At 42.3% G+C, this 22,835-nt stretch overlaps 2 protein-coding genes across 6 annotated transcripts in view; one reads left to right on the forward strand and one right to left on the reverse strand.

The window, feature by feature from the left end:
- The window catches only part of BCL2L13 (BCL2 like 13), a 45,422-nt gene extending 36,338 nt beyond the window's left edge, over positions 1 to 9,084 (reverse strand). The window contains exons 1-2 of one of the 4 annotated variants that reach the window (XR_007508630.1): positions 6,080 to 6,191; positions 3,250 to 3,439 (exon numbers count right to left, since the gene is read on the reverse strand). Coding sequence is in view for 3 of the 4 variants with exons in the window: in XM_049821515.1 (XP_049677472.1) it covers positions 3,250 to 3,370 (121 nt within the window). In the remaining variant the exon portion in view is untranslated. Of the gene's footprint in view, positions 1 to 3,249; positions 3,440 to 6,079; positions 6,192 to 8,200; positions 8,314 to 9,045 lie in introns of those variants that run through there. The other 3 variants (XM_049821515.1, XM_049821516.1, XM_049821514.1) reach the window with 3 other exon arrangements.
- Positions 9,085 to 10,621: 1,537 nt separating this feature from the next.
- On the forward strand, positions 10,622 to 22,622 carry ATP6V1E1 (ATPase H+ transporting V1 subunit E1). 2 transcript variants are annotated; one of them, XM_049821518.1, is made up of 9 exons: positions 10,622 to 10,769; positions 14,414 to 14,479; positions 16,040 to 16,149; positions 16,608 to 16,674; positions 18,457 to 18,546; positions 19,893 to 19,961; positions 20,358 to 20,452; positions 21,336 to 21,423; positions 22,008 to 22,622. In XM_049821518.1, exons 1-9 carry the CDS (start codon positions 10,737 to 10,739, stop codon positions 22,068 to 22,070), a joined length of 681 nt encoding a protein of 226 aa, XP_049677475.1. In that variant the 5' UTR covers positions 10,622 to 10,736; the 3' UTR covers positions 22,071 to 22,622. The 2 variants fall into 2 exon arrangements, with proteins under 2 accessions (XP_049677475.1, XP_049677476.1); XM_049821519.1 differs by lacking the exon at positions 10,622 to 10,769 and adding an exon at positions 12,952 to 12,994.
- Positions 22,623 to 22,835: the final 213 nt, after the last annotated feature.

Raw genomic sequence — 22,835 nt, forward strand, 5'->3', positions numbered from 1 at the left:
GATGACCATAGGAGGAAAGGGAGGGGAATGGACAAAAGCATTCAATTTCTCCTACCAGTTCTAGCAGAGATAAAATAGTACCACTCCTGTTGGGAAAGATCGCTTTTTTGGTTGTTTTTTCGACCCATCAGATACATTCTCTAGTTTAACTGGAGTGCTGAAACTTCACTGGGAGACTGCTGCAGAAGGAGACTCAAGGGAGGTACAGAAATACTACCTACACCTCATGTGCCTTATTTCCCCATGTTCTGTATATGTGCAATGGAAGGAGAGAAGGTCCTCCAGCGGGTGATGCCAGGTGGCTGTAATTAGGATCCTGCCCTGAACCGCCCTCTAGAGGAGTCCCTCACCCTCCGACCCCAAAGGAGGTGGAAGAGGTTAACATTACTAAGGCAAACTAAAACTAGCCTTTCTGGATACTCCCCTTATATTGTAAAACGATACAGAAATCATACAAAGAGTACTTAATTGGATCTAAGAAAAACAGATGAAGGGAAAGTACCATACAGCAGAGTCAATACCTTATATGAGTGAAACACATAAAATAAGTGTTCTGCAACTAAAACAGACAATAGCGAAAATCACTGCTTCAATTATTTCCCATGAAAAGTCTGTCAGCACAATAACCAATTAAGTGACAGGTACTTTGTATCAGAATCCTCTCAATTCATAAATCCATAGAGAGTAGAAAGACTACTGACCAGCGTTTTAAAGGACCACAAAAATCATCAATGAAAGGAACTTGGAGGCAGTCAAGGTATCGTATCAACAGTTGATGACAGTGCTTGAAAAAACACACTGACAAGTACAATGTAATGTCATACTGTTATTATCCCTTGTATGTCTTCGTTACCAAACCCAAAAGTTTCCTCCTTATGATGGGATTCTATACAACTACTATTAATTTTCATTTACTGGCTTTCACATCCCTTTTGTTCTAACCAGATTTCTCAGACGACACTTGTTACTGTAATACCCTGCTACCTTGCGCATTAGGCAGTGCAGGTAATATCCATTATGGGCTGCTGCTTCTCTCCCTGTCTCCCTAGGGGAGAATACAGAGCATGTAGGGCAGAATGCTTTGGTACAGCTCTCTGCAAGCAGGCATCAGCCACGTGCCAGACAACAAGGAGATACAGACTGTATCTATAAACTACTTAATATTCACAGAAGATGCATACAGTAGTTCAAAATAAACACATGGCTGTTACCACACGTACCCCGGGAGTGCAGCTGAAACAAATGTTCAATTACAAGCAAGGAGAGGAGAAGTAGGAGAAAGGATTTTTTAAAAGTAACTGTCAGACAAATCAAAGCTGTTGGAAGCATAGAAAGCAGAAAAGCAAGAGGAAAAGTGAGTTAGGGAAGAATGAAACAAATCCTGAAGCAGAAGGATAAAGTGTTTGCACTTAGTTCAATAACAGCCTGAAGTCCATCCAAGGCATTACAAAACAAGAGTGAGAAATAGCATGGCAGATTAAAAGTAAGGGAAAATTATTTTATCCAGAGGCTTTGATCAGAAAGAAGTAAAAAACACTGTAAGAGAGATCTAATTACAGTGAAAGATGACCAGGAGAGGAGAAGCTGTGGTCACTGTCTGGTTTTGCGAGTGAGGGTGGGGGAAACGTAGGAGAATTTCCTGTTTAAAAGGGAACATTTAGAGCAATAAGGATTAAAGAACAGATTTGGAAAGTATCAATGTTTTAGAGTATTTTAAGACCAAATCCAGCTATAGCCTGCCATCACACAAGCTAACATATCTAAATAATATCTGGAAAGTAAACTCAACAGTTACTTTTACTCAGGAGCGTAAAAGTCCTCTTATCTGAGTACAAAATGTTTATTTAAGCATTTGTAGCTTCCTCTTTATAAAGTTTCAATATTGCTCTTTAATTCAAATATTTCTTAGAGGTTTCAGTAATGAGAATCAGTTGCACAGTTTCCCCTCAATTTGCAAGCATTTAAAAGGTAACTACAACCAAATTATTTAAAAAAAAAGCTTTAAGACTAACAGTTGCATTTACAGAACAAAGCAGACTTTTCCACATTGTAGCTTTATATGTACTCAATACATTTCCAGTTACACCCCCGTTAGCCCAGATGGGATATTCAGAATGAGACATTATTGCTAAAATAAGCACATTTTCCAACAAAAGGTTTAATGAAACAGCATCTTGACACTAAGGTACCTCTCCTTTCGTGGACCTCAGATGCAGTCAAAGTAGAAGTAACAGACATACCTTAAATACAGTAAGATTAATTTTATAAACGATATATAATATAACCAACATATGCTGTATGCTTTAGTGCCAAACTGGTAAAATCATTACTATCATAACTTTGATACTGTCTTTTCTTCTCAGGAATTTCTCACTTCATGACAGGTAAGTTCAGTAAATGACAGAGTATGCATTCTTAAATGCTTGTTAAAAAAAAAATTCTGAAGATTGTCTTTTTTTTTTTTTAATACGCCTTTCATCACAAAAAGTTCTGAATCACGGGAACTAGTAGCGACTGAAACGTCATTAAGAAGTGACAAGCCACCAAAACAATCTTGACAAACGACATTGTTTAAGTGCTTGCCACCACAAAATAGTTTTACTACCTAGGTTTATGTGAAACACAATCAAACTTCTTTTATTCTGCTTCTTATTTATTTATTTAACCTCCTATATGCATAAACCTGTTCTGGAAGAAACATCTGACTCTATCTGACTCCATGCAGTCCTTGACTTCTTAAAAATAAATTAATAAATACATGCAGCATAGGCCAGGTTAAGTCTCACATCTCTGCACTACCACTGACTGACAACAACATAATAGGGTAAAACTATTTAGCATATAAGATTGCTCAAGTCATCGCTCATAGTTTATGCTGGTAAACACCACCTCACCACTACTTACTTCCACTTGCCTCCCAAAAAAAGCAAGCATGGACGCAAATTCTCAAGATGGCTCAACAAAGATAACATATATCCACCCCTCCTAACCTCAAGACAGCTACTAAATCACTTATTTGCTTCATAAACACCAATCGGCCCTGGCATAGCTCAAAGGAAAACAGTAATCTAAATACAAACAGCTTTGTTTCCATCAGCATCTCTTCCCATTATTTTAAATGAATGAAATAAGAGATGCATTACACTAAGCATCAGGCTAACATTCTGCATCCATGCTCAAACAGCTGAAGAACTAATTGCAAATACAGTTGCATATGTAAATAGGTACAGATGAATATGCAAATATTACCTTGAGTTGAAGGAGGAGGATGCTCCTGTGGCTTCTCTTGTGATAAAAGTCCCAGGTAGCTGAGAACTACATATTTTGTTTCATAGTGAAATCCTACAGGCACAGCAGTAGAGGACGCCATCGGGTTGGCTTGCAATGCGGCAGTGTTCTTATGGGGCACGTAGGGTTTTCTTCGGGTAACTGAGGAAGACTGTAAGGAAAGAATAGAGCATTTTATTTGTTTTTTTATAAGGCTGCAATAGGTCACGAACTCATACATAACAAGGAATTATGTAACAATTGTGAGGTAATATTCAGGTTTTTGCCCTGATATCCTATGCATTCTTATTTTAATAAGAACCGTGCAGAGTAAAACCAACTGTCCCCAGTCCAGTGCCCTGCCTGCCTGCTGCCAGCAGTGGCATTTCTCACTCCTGCTTGGCATGCATACTCTCACATTAAAGCAAACTGAACAGTTCCTCACCACGTGTCTGCCTCCTAATGTCTCCCAACTCAACCACACAAAAACACACACATGTATTCATGCAAAGAGGCTTTAAGGGATTCTGAAGACTTAGTTAACTACAATTTGAGGTAAAAAGACAGGTTCTGAGGAGTATCTCTTCCCCTAAGCTTCCGATGAGTATTTTCCTGATTCTCTGCTTACTCAGATTCACTATGATGATGCTTAAAAATTTTAATGCAGAAAAAGTGACCACAGTTACCTCAAATTCATTTTACTGTTCCAACGGCACTGGAAAACACATGGTAAAAAGAGGAAATTCCACATTCATGGTAGGGATTGGAAGAACAGATGGTTGTGTGTCATGGATTTCTCACCCAGACATTAATACTTATAAACGAGAAATCCACACCTAACAGCAACATCTGGCCAAAGAACTTCCCTGTTTTACTCTAATTGTTTTGTTGCTTTTTTCAAACATCCAAATAAGAATAGCAGGAAAAACTAAGGCAGAGAGAAATTAAAAACAGCCATAAAGGACAAGGTTAGAAAGACAAAATCTCAGAAAACAACATGGAAGTGGGGAAAAAGCCATACAACAGATTGAAAGGAAGTTTCAGATTAAGCAACGTTTTAGCTCTTTATATTAGGAACAGTCTGGATAACTACTTCCAACCTGTTACCAACTTGATGAATCAAATAATAATATTTAGGGCTTTAAGATAAACTCTCAAAATTAAGTTCTCCATCACTTCAAAGAGTCATTCCCAAACAAGTAATAGCCCATTCTTAGCCATTAGAATGGACGCCTAAATGAAAGGCACGCAAAAAACGTTCATGCTACAGAACAGCTACTTAACAGACACTGAATGAGCTAGACAATTTACTAGTGTGAGACTGCAGTTAAAGTTAGAAGAAAAATTTAAACCAAGTTTAAAGCAGTTAGAATAAGAAAAATGCTATATACAGGGAACAGAAGTTGGAACATCTCAAGAGGTTCCCAATTACACTGGAAATGCCTTGAGACTAAGAGAGAGAACCAGGTTCCCAAACCAAAGCACAATCTGCAAATGAAGCCTCAAGATTAAAAATAATAATAATAAACAGAGCAAGCAAAAGAAAAGTATTGACCTGTCTAGCTATGCAAGATATCTGGTCTAACTTCTAACCACCTTCCTCCCTGGAAAGGAATTCAGATTAATAGCTGTACAACTGGTTACTAAGGATAAACAGAACTATAACTGTGCTGTGGCACAGTTACTTTTGTGAGTAGGTAGCTTGGCAAAGAAAAATTTATCTGTCAAACTAAAAGCTGCAAAAGGAAAAGAGTTGGTGTAAAATTGGCTAAGCGTTCTTTCTTTAATCTTTAGCAACTCTAGTTTCTGAAACTCATTCAGTATTGAAAACAGAAGAGGACTCTTTCATGAAGACTATACTGTGGAAGCCCTGCCTCTTGCCATGTATTTCAAAATGCCTGAAATCCATTACCAGAAAAATTCAGTTGAGTTTTTGCTATGGCTTGTAGTGATTTATATAGAAAGAAACCAATGTCGAAACTTTGAGTCAATGCTCATCCCTTTTCCCTTGGAGTAGTAATCCTACATTTATGTTGCCTCTTCTATCCCAGAGTGCTCTACAGGCAACATATTATGCTTCAGAAATGAAAGAAATTATAGCAGAGGATAAACGCAGCTTTTTCACAATACACAGTTACCCTTCAGCCATTTCCACAAACTGAGACTTTCATTAAGCAGGGAGATTTGGAAAAAGTAACTGCTCAGAAGACTTTAGAATCCTTTAACAATAGATCTGCTCTTCAGACCAGATCCCCAGATGCCATCATCACATCACACCACCAGGTGTGAAAGATGCCATTCACCAAAAAGCAAAAGCTCCCCAGCACATTTCAGTTCTGGTATGTTCAGTAGAGATCCACAGCCCTGAAACCAACACGCTTCTCGCAATGCCTACACAGTGAATGGGAGCCCTTCCAGACAACCTGAACTGATCTGTCCTGAAAGAATCAGTCTGACGGATGGTCCAGAGACATCCAGACACTATGCTGTGGATCAAAGAACAAGTCTGAATATATAACAAAGATTATTCTTCAAAATATAATTCCAGATCAATGCAGAAAATGAAAGAAAAAAACAGTCGATCAAAACAAGCATGAGACTCCATACCAGCACAGTGATCCATGTGCAACAGTGAGGCCTAATTCACAAAAATTTCAGCATGCTTAGCTCAGCACCTCTGGAGGGAGCGGGGGGGGGGGGAGGGGAGGGGCAGGAAGAGAGAGAATCAGACCACAGCTTATTTAAATAGTGGTTAATGTTTCCCTGGGAAAAAAATGAAGAAAAAAAAGCTTTGGATGAAAAAAGTACTCACTTTGGTTGATATCTTTTGAGAGGTAGTTTTATACTGAAATGAGAGGGGAGACTTAAGAACTTGAATGGAAGAAGTATCCTCAGCTTCACATAAAAGAATGTCAGACTGGAAACGCACTTCAGAATCACCGGTCTTCCTTTGAGAGAAGCCCACAGCACAGCAACTGAATTACTCATTTTGAATTGTGAATGACTGGTTTTGTTTACAAAAAGAAATAAGAGAAATATTGACTCAGATACTGTAAATGTCTCAGAAAAGAGCATTTTTCAGGAATGAGTGGGATTGAAAAAAGGACAAGCAGCTTGAGAGATCAGATCAGAGGAAAAAGAGCTTTCCACTACAGAAGCAAAATGGAAGAGAGTCAGGAAACTGTTTAAGAGAATAAGACAAAGGCTTGTATGGAAGATGTAACAGAGCAGAGGAAATAAGGCATTATACAGACTACATAAGGCTCAAAGCAGGGGCAAGAAGGTTACTTCTGATATAACAGATTCACTACAAGAATATTGCCTATTAAAAAGCTAAAGAGATCAAAATTGTTACCAATTACTCCCTACAAAAAATTTCACCTTCCTCAATTCCTGCACCCTTGGGGGAATAAAAGGCTACACCTGTTGAAGCTTCCTTAGCTCCTTACTCCTCCGACCCTGCTGTCACTTGTTTCATGTGGGCTGAGCTGCTCAACCAACCTGAGAACAGGAGTTCCAGTCAGACTGACATTTCCTCACGCAATCTGTCACATCCTAATCCACAGAAGAGTTATACGTTAGATAACGGGCAATGCAAGTCCACCAATGAATACAGTGAATATAATCCCCTAGCAATGAGGCTTTGCTATGTTTTAGTCCTTACCTGCACAAATCCTACTACGCATCAAGCTGCGTTTACCGTGCATCATTCAAAAGCCAAAATGCAACAGCACTATGACAATGCCTGTAAGAACAGTTCACCAGCTGCCACTAAAATCTACTGCACATTTATTCGACTGTTGCAGGTCTGAGACTTGCCTTTTGCATTTCGAGCTGCAGCCTTACAAAGTATTTTGCTGCATGTTTATAAACAAAACAGGAGGTGATCAATATTGCTACCGATTTCTAATGCACTAAAAACACAGGTCCAGAAACAACAGCACAGTCACATATTGCCTTCTTTTTACAAATAACACCACCACCACCACAACAGTTAAGTTCCACTTGAAAATGGAGTCAATCTAGGGCTGGATGTGGTTCCCACCTATAGCCCCAGTTACCAAGCCTCAGTTACCAGCTACAAACTTAGCAATCCTAGGCAGCCGCTCTAGCGGAATACTTCCTGCTGCTGGAAAATTATTTCTAAGCACGCGTGGACTCAGTCAGCAAGTGTTCACCCAAGCACGGACAGGGAGATTTAGAGGGACAACAAAATGGTAGCACCGGAGTTCAACTCATTTTTAGGGCAGCATGCCATCGATACCTTCACAGGTTTGGGTCACCCTCCTGATATCAATCTCTGCAACAGGTAACCACTCTTCGTTCACTCTAATCTACAGTCTTACATTTATATGGTGCTCTTTATCCAAATGTACCGAATTTCAAGAAGTTGCAGGTCTACAAAACCACACCTAATATCATCAAGATGGAAAATATTCAAGCGCTCTGCAACCTTACCAGACGGCTTGTGTAGGGATTTTGGACGAGACTTGCACGTGTGGACTAGTTTAACGTTGCAGCAATTTGTCTCTGAAAACATGTAACAGCCACGACTTTCCAAAGCACCCCATTGCGATCGAGTTGGAAGATAAATTCTTCCGAGCACTCTTCCAACAATATATGACGGTATGACTAAGACGTTGTTTTTAATAAACTGAGAACTACTGAGTTCAAACATGCCAATTCCTCCTGGAAACGAATCAATACTGCATCCATTACTGATCCTCTGGTGGCACGTAATGGAGAGAAATACTGGAAAATATGATAGTTTTTTTATCTGGGCAGTGGTTTTAGTTGACCTTAGAGAGGGAAATGTAATTAAGTGAGCATTCTAGGCAAACAGTTTGATTTTTCTTTTAGGAAGAAACCCAAAAACTGTATGAGCTATCTACTAGAAAGGTTCTCAATCCTTTCCAGATTTAAACCGTCTTACCACAATATTAAATCACGACGGACCCAGCTTTGCTTAACAAGCTTTCATTCACTTTCTTTTTTAATTTGCCAGGCGCTGTTTGGATTTGGAAGTGAACGAGAGGAGAGGCAGGTAAGGCAGAAGCCCTGCGCTCGCTCTCTGGAGCGGACGAGCAGCCTGCGAGAGTGCAGCGTAAGCTACTCAGTTACTACGGCGATGAATGAGATATTTATATCCGGGCAGAAACGGCAAGGAGCAAAAAGCCGGGATGAGTCAGCCGGCCGGGTCCGTGCGGGAGTCACAGCCTACACGCTACAGCGGCGGCTGCAGGCAGGCCGGCAGGCCGCGGCTCTCCTTGCCGCCGCCCTTCAGGAGCTGCCGGGGGCCGGAGGGGGCACAGCCCCTTCTCCCGCACCCCGGGGCCGGGGCCGCAGCTCCAGGGCGGCGCCCGCCGGACAGCGACGCGCTGGGCTCGCCGCCGGCCCTCAGCGGGACGCGTCCTTCAGCCGCAGTCACGGCGGGGGCGGGAGGGGGCAACGGCCGCCGAGGGGCGTGGCCCCGCCGCGCCCCGCCCCCGCGGGGAAGTTCTCCGGCCACCGGCCCCGAGGAGAGCGGCCGGCTCCCCCCTCCCCTCACAGGCAGCGCGCGGCGGGAGGGGAGGGGGGGGGGGGAGGAGGAGGAGGAGGAGGAGGCGGCGGCGGCGGCGGCGGCGGCGGTGGCGCCGCGCGCGGTGCCACCGCCGCCGAGCTGCCTAACGGCCGCGCCGTCCTCGCGCCCGCTTCCCCCCACCCCACTCCCGGCCGGCGGGGGCGCGAGGGGAAAATAAATAAATAAATACGTCGCCCGCCCCCACCCCCCCTCCTCACCTGTGAGCGCCGCGGGAGGCGGGGAGGAGGAGGAGGAGGAGGAGGGGGGGGGCGCGGGCGGGCGGGCCGGCCGGGCGAGGAGCGGCGCTGCTCCGGGTCGGTCCGCCGGGGGTGGTGGGCGCCCGCGCGCGCGCGCGAAGCGGTGCGAGCTCTGCCCTAATTTGCCGCCGCCGCCGCCGCCATGATGGAGGGGCGGGGAGGAGGGGACGGCGGCGGGGGCGTCACGTCGCGGCGGTTTGTGTCGCGCGTCACGGCCCGCGCCGAGGGGCGGGGCCCGGCGGGACACCTCCCCCGTCACGTGACTCCCCGAGGGGGGCGGGAAGACGCGCGGCGGCGCGGCCGGCCCTTCCGCCCGGGCAGCGGCCGTGGGGCGGGGAGGGCGGTCGTGGGGAAGAGCCCTTCTCCCGGGGCGGGAGCGGGTTTCCTGCGCCCAAAGGCACACGTACGCAAGAAAAACGCAACCGGAGGATTCGCGTTAACCCCTTGGCGCTTTCCTCGCAGATTCTGAGGGAAGGAGCGGGTGGCAGTCGGCTTCCGCGGCCCTGATGCGGTTCAGAGGGCTGTAGGTGCGGGTTGGCTGGGTCAGAGCCCCACACGGAAAGCCGCCCCTAAGGCTGGGGGGGCGGGGGTGTCACAGAGCACCTGGGCTGGAGGAAAGAAAGCGAGCCCGGACACACTTCTGACTGCTTTATTTAGATTGCGCCCAAAACGACAGTAAAGTGTTCTCAAGCCCTAAAATAACAAGTTGATTCCCTGCACTGTAACGTAAATGCAGTAAGAAAAAAAGACAAAAGTTACAGTTTTGTAATAAGCTTTTTCACACAGAAAACAAGGTGCCGTAAAAATTGACAAAACAGAAGTAGGCCAGGAAGGAGCAGAGATACGACAAATACCACGTCTGACACCGATTTGTAAGGAACAGTTCTATTTTTTTCAGTAGGTGTATCTGCAGAATGGAAATAGAAGCTTCCTGCCAGCTAGAATAAACAAATACCATTAGAGGCTATGAAGATTGCTTTAAGTTTTGCCATAAAGAAAACGATGGACGCAGTAACAGAACTCCTGAAGAATCAGCACATCATTCGAAAACAGTCTTGAACGTTTCTGCACCACAAAATGACAGAAGGTAATAACAAAGGCGGCTGTGAGTCCCCACCACGTATTTCCACAACGAAACGCTGGTGCCATAGCTGTTAACCACAAAAGGACAGCCAACCTGAGGGGCCTGCCACAAGGCCCCCCCCAAGCCACCTCCACCCGTCAGCCGCGACCTCCGGCCTCCCTGCTCCCCTCGGCCGGCTGCTCCCTGCGCCCTGCTGCTTTTCTCTTCCGGGCGGTCCCGGCTACCTCACTCCGGCCGGGCTTCGGGGGCAGCTGCCGGCCCCGCCGCCGGCGACAGGCGCGAAGGAAGCCGGGCGGGGCCGGGCGCTCCCCGCTCCGGTGGTGAAGAGGCGCTGAAGACAAAACGCCGTCCCCGACCACAAGATGGCAGCCTGCCACGCGCAAGGACCCGCCCCCGTGACGCCAGCCAGAGCTCAGGTTTCTATTGGCCCGGCGGAGCAAGTGGGCGGGGCGTCGTGACACAGCGGCAGCAGCACCAGCTGTGACCCGAACCGGATTTGATTCCACTCGCGGTCGCCAACGGCCCCAGCCGCCCTCCACCGAGCCCCGCCGCCGCCAACGCCGCCGCCATGGCGCTCAGCGATGCCGACGTCCAGAAGCAGGTAGGGCTGCGGGCCCCAGCCGAAACGCCGTCCTGCGGCCCCGGAGCGGGCAGCGCGGCGGCCGCTGCCAGGTCCGCCGCCGCCTCCTCCACACTGCGCTCGGTCCGGCCGGGGCCGGGACCGGGACCCGGGAGCTGACGGGACGGACCCAGCGTGAGGAGAAGGGCACCCAGGGCTAGGCCGGGGCGGCGGAGGCAGCCTCCTTGCCGCTTCCTTGTCCTGAAGCCGTGCCAGGTGTGGGGCTCGGGTGTGCCTGAGCTGAAGGGCCGTTTGTTTGGTAAAAGGCCGGTCGGAGGGGGAGGGTTAGTGACAGCTCTGAACCCCGCAACAGCAGAAGCGGCTGCATCCAGCTGCCGCTGATCCACGTTTTAGTTGTGGAATAGGGTCTCCTGCTCTGGGGGTGGAAGAGCAGCGGTCTCCTGTGAAAGCAAGGGTTGGTGAAGGGGAAAGATCCTCTCTGGGAATCTTAGTGAGAAAGAAGTTTCTGAAGAAAGTGAATTTTTCCCTGGTGGGATTGATTGGCTACCCTTTGGGGAACTTTGCTGAAGCATTTTGATGACACGCTCTGCCAGTTTATAATGAAAGGGATTGTAAGTAGCCTTTATGCTATCTACCGTGTTTAATTTCACTTTAAGGCAGATAAATACATTGCCCTAGATAAGTACTGTCTCTTTACATGTTGCTCGGTAAGGACTTTCCATCTCTTTTTTTTCTTACAGCTACACTACATCTAATTAGCTGTAACTTAGAATTTGGGTAGGCAATTCAGCATTCTTGAATGCCTTTTTCACGTTTATATCCTAAGCAGAGTAGTGCAACCTGGGCTTCTCTTGCAATGGAAACTTACAACCCTGAAGTCTGACTGCGGACACTTCCTCCTGAGGCAGGACACTTTGTCCTTATTGACAGTAAACAATGCCCTTCCCTAAAAAAGCTGCTTTGAGCGGGGTTGAAAATGGTGTGCCATGTTAAAGACTGCACGGATCCAGTTGGCACTGGTCTGTGGAGTTTCCTACAGGTGATGAGCAGATCGGCCAAGTTCCTTTTGTCCTTTGCTTCATAAGTGCTTCATGTCTCACTTTCTCATTCAGTAAACATAGTCTCTTGGCAAGGAAGCATCACATTGAAAGTAAAATCAGTAGGTTGCCTTTCTCTGAAAGGGGAATTGTAACATTACATTCTATTGCCTTTTATCGACAAAGCTTGTTTGTTTTTTCCTGCCTTTTCCATGAAGATAATAAAAATAAAGCTGACATTGGGTTGGTCTTGCTCAGCCGCCATGGACCTGAACTTCAAAGGTTAGTTCAGGATCCGTTGATAAACTAAATGTGTAATGCTAATAGCATTTCACATCTGCAACTTCCCTGTCATTGTTTTACGCTCCTGAATCTAGGGTGATCCTGTTAACTGAAAAGAGAATGCTGCGGATGGCGCAACAGTTCTGCGTGTGTATGAATCTGGAATGAACTTGCCACCTGGTCCTCTGAACTCTTAACTACTTGCCATGGCACTTTCAGTAATCTTCACTTTGAAAATCATCTCTAATTAAGAATTTTTCCCATTGATAGACTTACTTGCTTGCTTTATTCTGTCAAAGGTGTTTGTTTAATGGATTGTTCTGTATAATCTGGCTAGTCACTTCTCGCTGAAGCCAGTCTAACATCTAGAACTTCCCATGGAAAGGATAAACACACTACTACTGATGGGAAAAACCCTCTCTTCCTTTCTGTAGGAAATCTACTATGCTAAAGTTATTAACTTCATTTAAAATTAATCTCGTTTAAAAACACATATATTTGTCAGTGTTATTAAAACTACTCCTATTAATAGATGTGAAAGTCTCACTTAGGATATCTTTTCATTTCTAGGAAAAGCAAAAAGGGATTTCCTACAACAGTTTTTGAAGGCAATAACACTGTTCAGTCTTACCAGACTAGGGGAAATAGATGGTGTATTAGCTTGCTTCCGTCTTATTCCTCTTCATTATGCAGAGGACTTTTTTTGAACACCCGGAACTGTTTAAAGTACTTTCCCAAAATTCAGAAACCAAACCAAACTGGAGGAAGTGACTCAGTAATGTAAGGGTTACTACTGCTATACAAAGTTCTTGGTCTCCTTCAACAATAGACTTTTCAGCAAAATAATTTCCTTATTTTATATGCTTCTCTCGTCCTTTCTGAAATGCAGGTAGATGTAAAGCTTGGTTTAACCAGTCATCTCATCAGGTGAGCAGGGTTGGAAACTGACGTTATAGATGGACATGCACTTGAAAGTGTTGCAAACTGGAATTGAAAGAAAAATTGCTGATTTGATTTTGAGGATGTAGATATTATTGTTCACTTCTTCCACTGCACATGCTTAAAATCTTCCACTTGTCTGTTCACTTCTGTTTTTTCACCTATATGGGCATAGTGCTGTTCTGCACATTGGCACCTTTCTTATCTCTTTAAAATATTTCACTTTAATATGAGATTATATAGAGTCTTTCGTGCAAGTTTATTCAGACCAGATTGTCTGCAAAATGTGTCTTGTCACTAAGCACAAGCAAAAAGTCAGTAGATTTTTATAGTCCACTCAACTGTACGGTCCGCTGCATCTGCCCTTGGAAATGGTTATACCTGTTTAAAGTTGCAGTCTGGCTGGGCATGAGTCGCTTACGGTCTGCCCCAAGCGTGAACCTAAACTTAGGCCTGGTCACAGAAAGGCATGTGATAAATAAGCAGAACTCAGTATAATTGCTTTCCTTGCCTTTAAGCTGTTGGACTTGTGCTTTACAGTGTTTTGAGGTGGTGTAAAAAAGGTTCTTCAAGTAGAATATATTAGTGCATACCAGGTTCTAAAGCAGCATGTGATATACTTGATGTGGTCTTGATCAACTAGCGCTGCTATCTCTGTCGTCTTCCCCAGTTCCTCCAAACTAACGTGCAACTACTTTATAAAGTCATTTTGAGTTGAAATATATAGCTGCATTTTTTAAATTACCTGGTAAGTCTTTACAGAATTTATTACTTTTTTTCATGAAAGATTCCTTAGGTGTGTAAAGGAACTTCTGGTTGTACAGATCTGACCAGAGTCGTCAGTTGCCCTTTGCTTTGCTTCACTTCTAGTGTGGAAGGCCCACGTTCATTCAAATGCCATCCATACCTGATGTAGAGCAGGGACTCTATGTTAATCTTCTATCTTTCATGTAAATGTCATAACAAACAGGCTGGTTTACTGTGTGAGGATTTATTTCTTTTTTTTTTTATGAATCCTGGGGGAGGGCTGGGGGGTTGGAGCGGAAATGTTGTTCTCACTAGTGAAGAATGAAAATACACAGTCTTATATTTATACAAATTTAATTTTGGCTTGGGGGGGGGGGGGTGTATAGTTGCATGCCTGAAGTATATTCTTCTAATGACAGCCAGTGAAGCAGCATTATATAGAATTATCTGGAAAAAAAAAATTAATTTTCTTGTAATCTGTGTTAAGATGAACTGACTCTTTGACCTGTATGCTCAATTTAATTTCCTTGAAAAACGACGTTATGTGAATTAGTAAATGGATATGGAGGGGCCTACTGTACAAAGGAGAACTATATACATCCTTCTCTCATCAAAGTCCTTTCTAAAAGAAAATATTTTTGTTTCTCTCTCTTGTTACAGATCAAGCATATGATGGCTTTCATTGAGCAGGAAGCCAATGAAAAGGCTGAAGAAATAGATGCAAAGGTAAAAATGGAAGTTCAATATTAGTAAGTGCAAATGGAAGACTGCATTTGACATCCTGTTTTGATAGCTGCAGTCAGAGCAGCCCTAGAACACTTTTGCAAGCTACAGCTTACTTCACGTTTAGTTATTACATAGCAAAAAATTATGCTACCGTAAGGTTAATATTTGTTAGCTTTTGACAAATGAAAACAAGTCAGAGCTATTTTTTGGTCAAAGTTTTCTTAGTGGTTCTTAAATATAAATTTATTCATATGCAAGTTCACTCGTGGTTTTTTAAGCAATCAGGAGACCTGAGTGGTAATGTGAATAGATTGGATTAAGTGGAACACCTTCCCTTTCCTCCTATACATAACTTGACATCACTGAGGATTAAAGGAGTTCTGTGCATAATTATGAATTCTGCTAATGTTTGTCATAGCCAGCTATTACCACAAGGTTTAATCTTAATTTTTGCTTGACTTCCATAGCATGTCGGGCAGAAATATTAGTAGTAAATGAAAGCATTAATGCTAGTGATCTTGCACAAGCATTCATACATGTACCAAAATGATAAAAGATGCAAGTTAAACTGGTTGAATTATGTTGGTGAAAATTTGTTTGTAAGCAGGTTCATAACTGTACCTAAACCTGTGTAGCCACCTGCAGACTAAATTCTAGATGTGATTTAGTAGGTATCCTGGGGAACTAAACCATAAATTTATGTTTAAGGTATGAGTTGAATTACTTGCAGAATTCTTCACTTATGTTAAGCCACAAGAGATTGAGTTTAATATTAACCTGTTGATAGAATATAGATGTTTACTAAAGAAGGATTAATGGTGCCTTACAACCCTAACAATCTGCCTTATACCAATACTAAAATATCTTGTTGGTATTGGACTTGGCATGTGTATTACTATTAATATTTAATCCCCCTTAAACATTTAGATCTACACAAATATTTAATCAGTACTAAAGCAGGTATTCCTGATGATCTGCAAACAGAAGTCAGAATTTGAGATTGGATTCTCAGGCATAAATGGGAAAATTTGCCATGTGTTTTCACATGTTGTCTGGCTTGTCTTTATAAAAAAAGTAATAGCTATACTGTCACTCTCGTTGTGTAAGAATTATGTAAAGTAATGAAGTTTGTGGACACTGAGGGCTGGGTAGCTTGTTTTAGGTAGAATCTCTTGTAGCTAGAAAAGAGACCAATTCTACAGAAACAAATCAGCCATGAAGCTCAGATAAAATGAGTTTTGCTTAACAGTATGTATTTGGTATTTGGTATACAGTATTTGGTAATTTTGTGCCTGAGGAATAAATACTGCAAGGAAACGTGTCAGTCAATTGATAAAATAAGCTGTATCTTAGTTAGCAAGGTTCTAGTTCAGCAGAACACATCCTGAACTCCCTTTGACTTGAGTACTGGTTGAAATGTTTTGTTTATATGGAACCATAAATTGTATCATCCTAGCTTATCTATGAAGGTGCTCTGAAAGCATGGCTGTTTCATTTTGATTCTGTTTTTTTCAGCCCATGGAATCAATTTCCACTTCAGTTATTTGATTTTTACTGTAGGCAGAAGAAGAATTCAACATTGAGAAGGGTCGCCTTGTTCAGACACAGAGGCTGAAAATCATGGAGTATTATGAAAAGAAGGAGAAACAAATTGAACAGCAAAAGAAAATGTAAGTTACTTAGGTTAGATGGCTGACTTCAGAGCCTGAGCTTTCATTTTATTGCTAATTTTATACAAAACTGTTTTTCCCTGGCAAACAGGCAAATTTTAGCCAATATACTATGAGTTTCTAGTTTCTCCTGAGGAGAAATTATCAAAGGAGAGCTGCAATAGTATAGCTGTTAATAAGTGTGGTGAAAGAATCTCTTGTATTTATGTAGTTAATGTCTAGAACTGTACCCTGGTCTGTTACTCTGGGACAACTGATCATGTCAGGTTTAGCTTTAGTGGGCCTTTACTGAAGGACAGGTTTCTGCATTGTAATCATTTGGGCAAGTTCAGAAACAGATTCAAACAGGTGAACAGGCTTTGTTATTGTTATCTTTAAATGTAAAGTATACAGTTAAATGTTGCAGTTCTTCTGTCAAAGTCTGATGGATTGATTCAACTTTATCGTGCAACTTGCAGTCAGATGTCCAACCTGATGAATCAAGCAAGACTGAAGGTCCTCAAGGCAAGGGATGACCTTATTGCAGTGAGTATCTCTATGGTAAAGACACAGAGGTTCTATTTCTACCATCTGTTAGGAAATGTTCTTAAGTATTCTCTAAAGAAAAATATGATTTGTGATTGAGTGACATGTGCTTCGACATACAAAAATGGCTTTCCCAGCTGCTCTGAGAAGTCATTAAGGATTTAATCCAGCTTTGCTAATCTGCTTTAGCTCATTTTCACAGTTTCTATTACCTGCTCTTTTAGGGAAATACCGTTCTCTGCCAGGAACATTGCAGGCAACATTGTATCTATTATTTCGACAATAGCTTACTTCTTTAAAGAGCAGGAACTCTGTCTTGCACGCTTGGTAGAAGCAACATTTATACATGGCTTAAGCAAGTAGGCTTAAAACACCACTAACTGGGCTTTTCTGTCTCCTTTAGTGGCCCCCAGTATATGAAAAGGTTTGCTTCTTGTTCTAGTAGGTGACCAATCTGTGTGTTGACGAATAGGGTGAGTGATCACTTATCAGAGCAGGCTGTGTTTAGTCTTAGTGCAGGCTTACTATGTTTATCTTACACCACGTGTAGTGTATGCTCATTCTGCTCATTATACAGCTTGCAGGTTTCCTTTTATCTTTTACCCCATCTCAGAGGCAGTTTGAGTGTTCCATATTCTGCTAGATGGTGCTGTTGAGCTATTGGAAAAGCTGCAAGACCTGTAGAAGTCAAAAATAAAAGTTGGATGTTAAAGTTGAGGTTACTGTGAAAAGGGGGAGTTAGCAGAAGAAAATCACCATTTTATTGATTCTTTAAACCTAGTTTCAGACTTTAGGTTGTATTCACAGAGAGGAGGAAGGTGGGTGACTGAAGAGCTAATCTATTGTGATAGTCTCTGCTGGGTAATCTCTTCCTCATTTATCAGCTGACTCAACCTCATGCTTCTGAGTAATGCATAACACTCTTCCTCATTTTAAAACATTTAAAGTCACATGCTGCTAGCTCTTTTTCCCTTTGGTCTCTTTCATGAACAAGAGAGATGAGCAGTCCCAGAAATGCTATGTTACTCTAGGGTGGACAGTGTAACTAGGTTTGACCATGATGTTAAATTGTGATAGTCTTATATCCTAGTACTGATTGTGTTAATGTGCGCTGTTTTAAACACTATGAGGCAGGACAGTAAAGAAAGGTTTATATCAAATCATACAATTTCTTTATATGAAGTAATTATGACAGTTCAGTTCTTGGAACTGTGTTTGAATTCACTCAAATTTCTTAAAAATTCAATCCCATCTGATACCAATTTGCTGAATAAAGATAAACCAAGCTATTTCAAATTAAAAATAAGCTCACACTTTTAAATTTTGACTTGCATTTACTTACAATTATAAAATACCTAACCTGAATGTTATTTGATAAAAAGAGAGATTAAATTTCTTTGCTTGACCACAAAGCTGAAGAAATGTTATTTGTAGCACTTTATTAGTTTGCATTAGGCAATGATTTACAACATATTTAGTTTCTCTCTCTGAATTAATATTATAACTACTATCCTTTTACTACTGAGGTCTCCCTTTTTCATGAAAAAGGAATTATTGTCAGGTTATAATGGGTTCAGATCAGGGCAGGGAGAAGGGAGCTGTTTGGGAAGGATATCGTGCCATGCACAGAGATGAAGGTCTAGCTTGGATGAACACCAGCTGGAGTGTACATTTACGTGTTGGCAGGGTGTGATAGCTATAATAGGAGTACAGAAAGTTGGTAGGCATGAAACCAAATGCCAAACAGATGGGCTCTGCTGATCTGATTTCTTCTGAATGTAGGATTTGCTGAATGAGGCCAAGCAGAGACTTGCCAAGGTGGTGAAGGATACTGCCAGGTACCAGACACTGCTGGATGGACTAGTTCTACAGGTAAATATTAAAATTGTAACAAATAGGTGATCACAGCCCTATCCTCCTAGGTGTCTGTCTTCAAAAGTAACCCACTGGAAGTTATGGTTGTATTGGAGTCTAGATCAAATGTTGCTGGGTGATCTTTGAGTTTTAAACATCACTTCTGCTATATCTTTCAATCTTGGATTCTGAACAGATAAGGTTGCAGCTTATTTTGAGGTGTAAAACCTGGTGTACCAAGCAGCAGTTCCATTACGAGAACAATTGCAGATGGGCACATATACATTGTAACATGCATGTTTGGGATGCAGACTTTAAACTTCTGTAGTAATTAGTTGGATCAAATGCACCTTTGGCAAAAGATGTTTTTCCAAACCTCAAAGTCACTAGTTACCCGCTTTTAAAATCCTTTTGGCATTTGACGTATAAGTCCTGGCTTTGATAAGTTTACTGTAGTATGGCATGCGTCTGTGACAGAAATACAAAGCGGAAATCAAAGCTTTGCTTACCTAGAATACCATCCTGAAGCTCCAGAAATTAACTGCTAAAAATCCCATCAGCACTGGCCAGGGTCAGTCATGCGACCACTAGTGCCACCTCCTGGTGTGAATCGGTCCCGTTACTATAAACTCAGAAGCCAGCCACGAACTCTCCTGTCCGCAGTTTGATGGCAGAGTTTTCTTAACAGTGTTTCCTACCAGCTTGTGCTTCCAATTCAGTGTTGTTTCTTTGTCACACTTAGGTCTGGTATTGCTGTACATCAAACAAACCTGTCTCATTCTTGCAAGCTGGCCACGTCTGTCTTGGCTCATTATATTTGATCCAGTGAGGGATCTGTGCTCATCAGTACTCACAGTTGGACTAGATGATCGTTGTAGGTGTCTTCCAACTGGAAGTGAACCGGTTCTATTCTATTCTGTTCTCCTGTATTGCTACAGGAACTGCAAGGCAGGGGTTATTAGAACAGGCACCTGAAACTATTGCATGTCTTCTTGAAGAGCTGCATAGGAGAATGTCAGCTTGGCTGCATGCTCAGTCTACTTAGACAGCAGTGATCCTTATGCATACATGTACATTGTCTGGGCAACTCAATCCTATGATACGTATGTTTAGTTGCACTTGAGTTCCAAATTTGATGCTAACAAAGAAACACATGATCCATAGCTGTAGGCTCTTTCCCAGATATTGGTGCTGTCCTCTCAGAATGTCTGCATGAGGTGAACTCACAAGCAAAGAACTAAAGAAGCTAATATTGTCAGGTTTAGGTTTTCAAATTGATCAGCTCCTTTCCTTTCTTGGGGCTAAATAATTCTAAGACAATTGAAATGTTGACTTTCTGATACTGTAATGGTTATCTTGTGCAGGGATTCTACCAGCTGCTTGAGCCCAAAATAGTTGTTCGGTGCAGGAAACAGGATCTCCCTATGGTTAAGGTAAGACACCTAGAATAGTTTGACAGTATCCTGCTCACGAAGGCTGGGACCTGACTGCAAATACTTGCTGTTTGGATCCCATCTGTGTGACATGAAAACAAGCTTTACTTGCTGCACTTCTGCTGCAGATACAATGCAAGAGAGCAAGTATGCTTTTCAAGTTGGGATCGTTTGCTTGCTTGGATATTACCTAGGAAATTATAGACATTGCTACAATATTAAGAATAGTAATTGGTTTTGCCTCAAAAGTCACACTGGAATAATTTGCTTAATTAAAAAAAAAAAAGAAAAAGGCCTTAATCCCTTCATTTTATTACTACAAATGATTAAGTGACCAAACTCAAGTGGCACACTAGCATTTGTCAATGCTAATTGGAGTTTTTTCTTGTATCCTAGACTGCTGTACAGAAGAGCATTCCCATCTACAAAAATGCCACAAAAAGCAATTTGGATGTTCACATTGACCAAGACAACTTCCTGCCAGAGGAAATGTAAGGAAAATAGGAGTCTTTTATACAGAGCACTAACTTATGCAACTTTTCAAGTCACAGCTCCTACTAGAACAGCCTCAGAAAATTATGTATGGAATATCCTCACAGTGTGTCTGCTGGTGTTCTAGTGGAATTTGGCACTTCTTTGTGTTAATTAAGCACAGACTCTGTAGCTTCCTCCAGACAAGCACTGTCTCAATCAAAAATGTCAATAGAAGTTTTGTGCAACCTGCAGCCTGATTCACAGTACTGAAGTAGGGAATAACTGTATGTAGAAACTGAATCACTGTTTTTTTTAAAGAGAGAGAATACAGATGTAGCCATGCTTTGTATCTTAAGACGAAGCAAATTGAGTCATACAGTGCTGTAGGATAATCACTTGATGGGGGGGAGGTGTGTCTGTTATGTCTGCAAGGCTCTATTTCCTTGTAGTATGATAAAGAACATGTCACAAAGCTGTTTATTCTGACAGTCAGCGATCTTTATGTATGGGCCAACAAACAACACTTTTAGCACTCTTCCTCAGTTCTCAAAATCTGAAAGCTGTCTATTAATAATAAAATACAGAGTCTGAAGCTGTTCTGAAGTGACAAATTTCATAGTTCCCCTTGCATTTAGATCATGTCATGAGGACCCTTGTATGTAGCTATGGTATCTGATAATTCCAAAGACGCTTTGGACTGCTGCTTCAATGGATCACTTTGTGCTGATTCCTATCAAGACATGATCAAAAACATTTTGTTTTTTTAAAAAATAAAAATCTTATCTACGTATCTGACCTGCCTATAAGCGCTGATTTGGGATAGTATCTCTGCCACATTCTGACTTTGAGATGTCCTGTGGATTTCACAAATCTTTTTTATCTTCCTGCCCCCCTTTCTAGTGCTGGAGGTGTTGAAATCTATAATAGTGATGGTAAAATTAAGGTTTCCAATACCCTGGAAAGTCGTCTGGACCTTGTAGCCCAGCAGGTGAGTTTCTCTAACAGCCAAGGTGAACAAGATATATTTAACTAGTTTTGTCTTGTAATTAAATCCTAGTATTTTCAACGTGTCACAATAATGTGTGGGATTGGATTTCAACGTGGATGACAAGTAAGAAGTTATTTTTGAATGGAGAGAAGCAAATTGCCTACTGTTTGTGCTTCTCTGCAACAAACATGGCTTTCTCCGGAATGATCCCTTTTGAATTAAACATGAACATAAAACACTAGAAATTATGATAGTGAAAGACTTGTTATGACTACACTGCAGTCAAGATGTTGAAATGCTGAGGCTAACTTGAACTACTCAAGCTAGCTCAAGCACTAGAAACTTTGGCTGAGACCTGTTATACCCTAGTGGGGAAAAAACTAGCACTGGCATTTCTTATGCTGCAGTACAGGCAATCCTTTAAGTCTATAGAGTAGCAGGCAATGTGTGGTCAGGCTTCAGAAACCTATTGAATGACTTGTTAATTTTGAAGCCTAGCCTAGCTATCACACAGTGCCTGCAATGAGGATTGTACAGCAATTGTATTGCCCATTGCATGTAACTGATGTACTCTTTCTCAACAGATGATGCCAGAAGTCAGAGTGGCTCTCTTTGGTGCTAATGCCAACAGGAAGTTTTTGGACTAAACCTCTATGAGAGAAGGTGGGATCTGTTCCACTGCCATACTGAAGGGGATGCAAAAGCATCTGCTAGTTTAAAATCTTGAAATATAACATTACCGTGTCATCCAGTATCTGTTCTTCAATGGAATAATTTTGCATACCTGCTGTGCTTAGCCTCTCTACTTGTGGTTAGAATGTATTGCTTAAAGGATGTGAAGACATACATATTCATCCAAAAGTGACACTAGAAAATGGAGGCATTTGGGCTCTTGGCTTTCCTTGCACTGTTGTGGCTCTATAAAGACAAGTGGTCCATTTAGGGTCACTCTCTTTGCTTTGGCCACATGTCTTTCAAGTTGTCTAATCTGTGAAGTAAATTACTATGCTGCCGATGGGAAATCCCTTTTCAGTTAAGGTCTTCAGTGTTACAGAGGGCATGCATTCCTTCCCAGGGTTAGTAGTTTAATTCATGTTACTTGGTCAGGCATTTCTCTGTTCTGTATATGTGATTTAAAAAAAAAAAGCCTGAGCCTGTAAAACTTTATTTATTAAAATAAAAATGCGTGTGTGTATGGAGTTCTTTGTAGCTTCTCTCTGGGGGATTGGCAGCAACCTTTGAAAAGTGGGCTTGTGTGTATAAGGACTTACTACTTGGGGGCTGTGTGTAATAACTGTTCTCTGAAGCTAGAATTCAAGTGCATGGAGTACCATCAAGCTATTTGCTTGAGTAACATTGAATTGTAGGCAAGCCATTTGAATAGGACTCCAGGATGAGCTTCATCATTCCTA

The sequence above is a fragment of the Accipiter gentilis genome, chromosome 18 (assembly GCF_929443795.1).
Source record: "Accipiter gentilis chromosome 18, bAccGen1.1, whole genome shotgun sequence".
Taxonomy (NCBI): Eukaryota; Metazoa; Chordata; class Aves; order Accipitriformes; family Accipitridae; genus Astur; species Astur gentilis.

What these genes read in the sequence shown, in the direction of transcription:
- ATP6V1E1 (XM_049821518.1), top strand. Translation starts at nt 10,737, where the DNA reads ATGGCGCTCAGCGATGCCGACGTCCAGAAGCAG. An exon ending in ATTGAACAGCAAAAGAAAAT is followed by an intron (nt 16,150 to 16,607) that starts GTAAGTTACTTA and finishes TGCAACTTGCAG; the next exon opens with TCAGATGTCCAACCTGATGA. An exon ending in TGGATGGACTAGTTCTACAG is followed by an intron (nt 18,547 to 19,892) that starts GTAAATATTAAA and finishes TATCTTGTGCAG; the next exon opens with GGATTCTACCAGCTGCTTGA.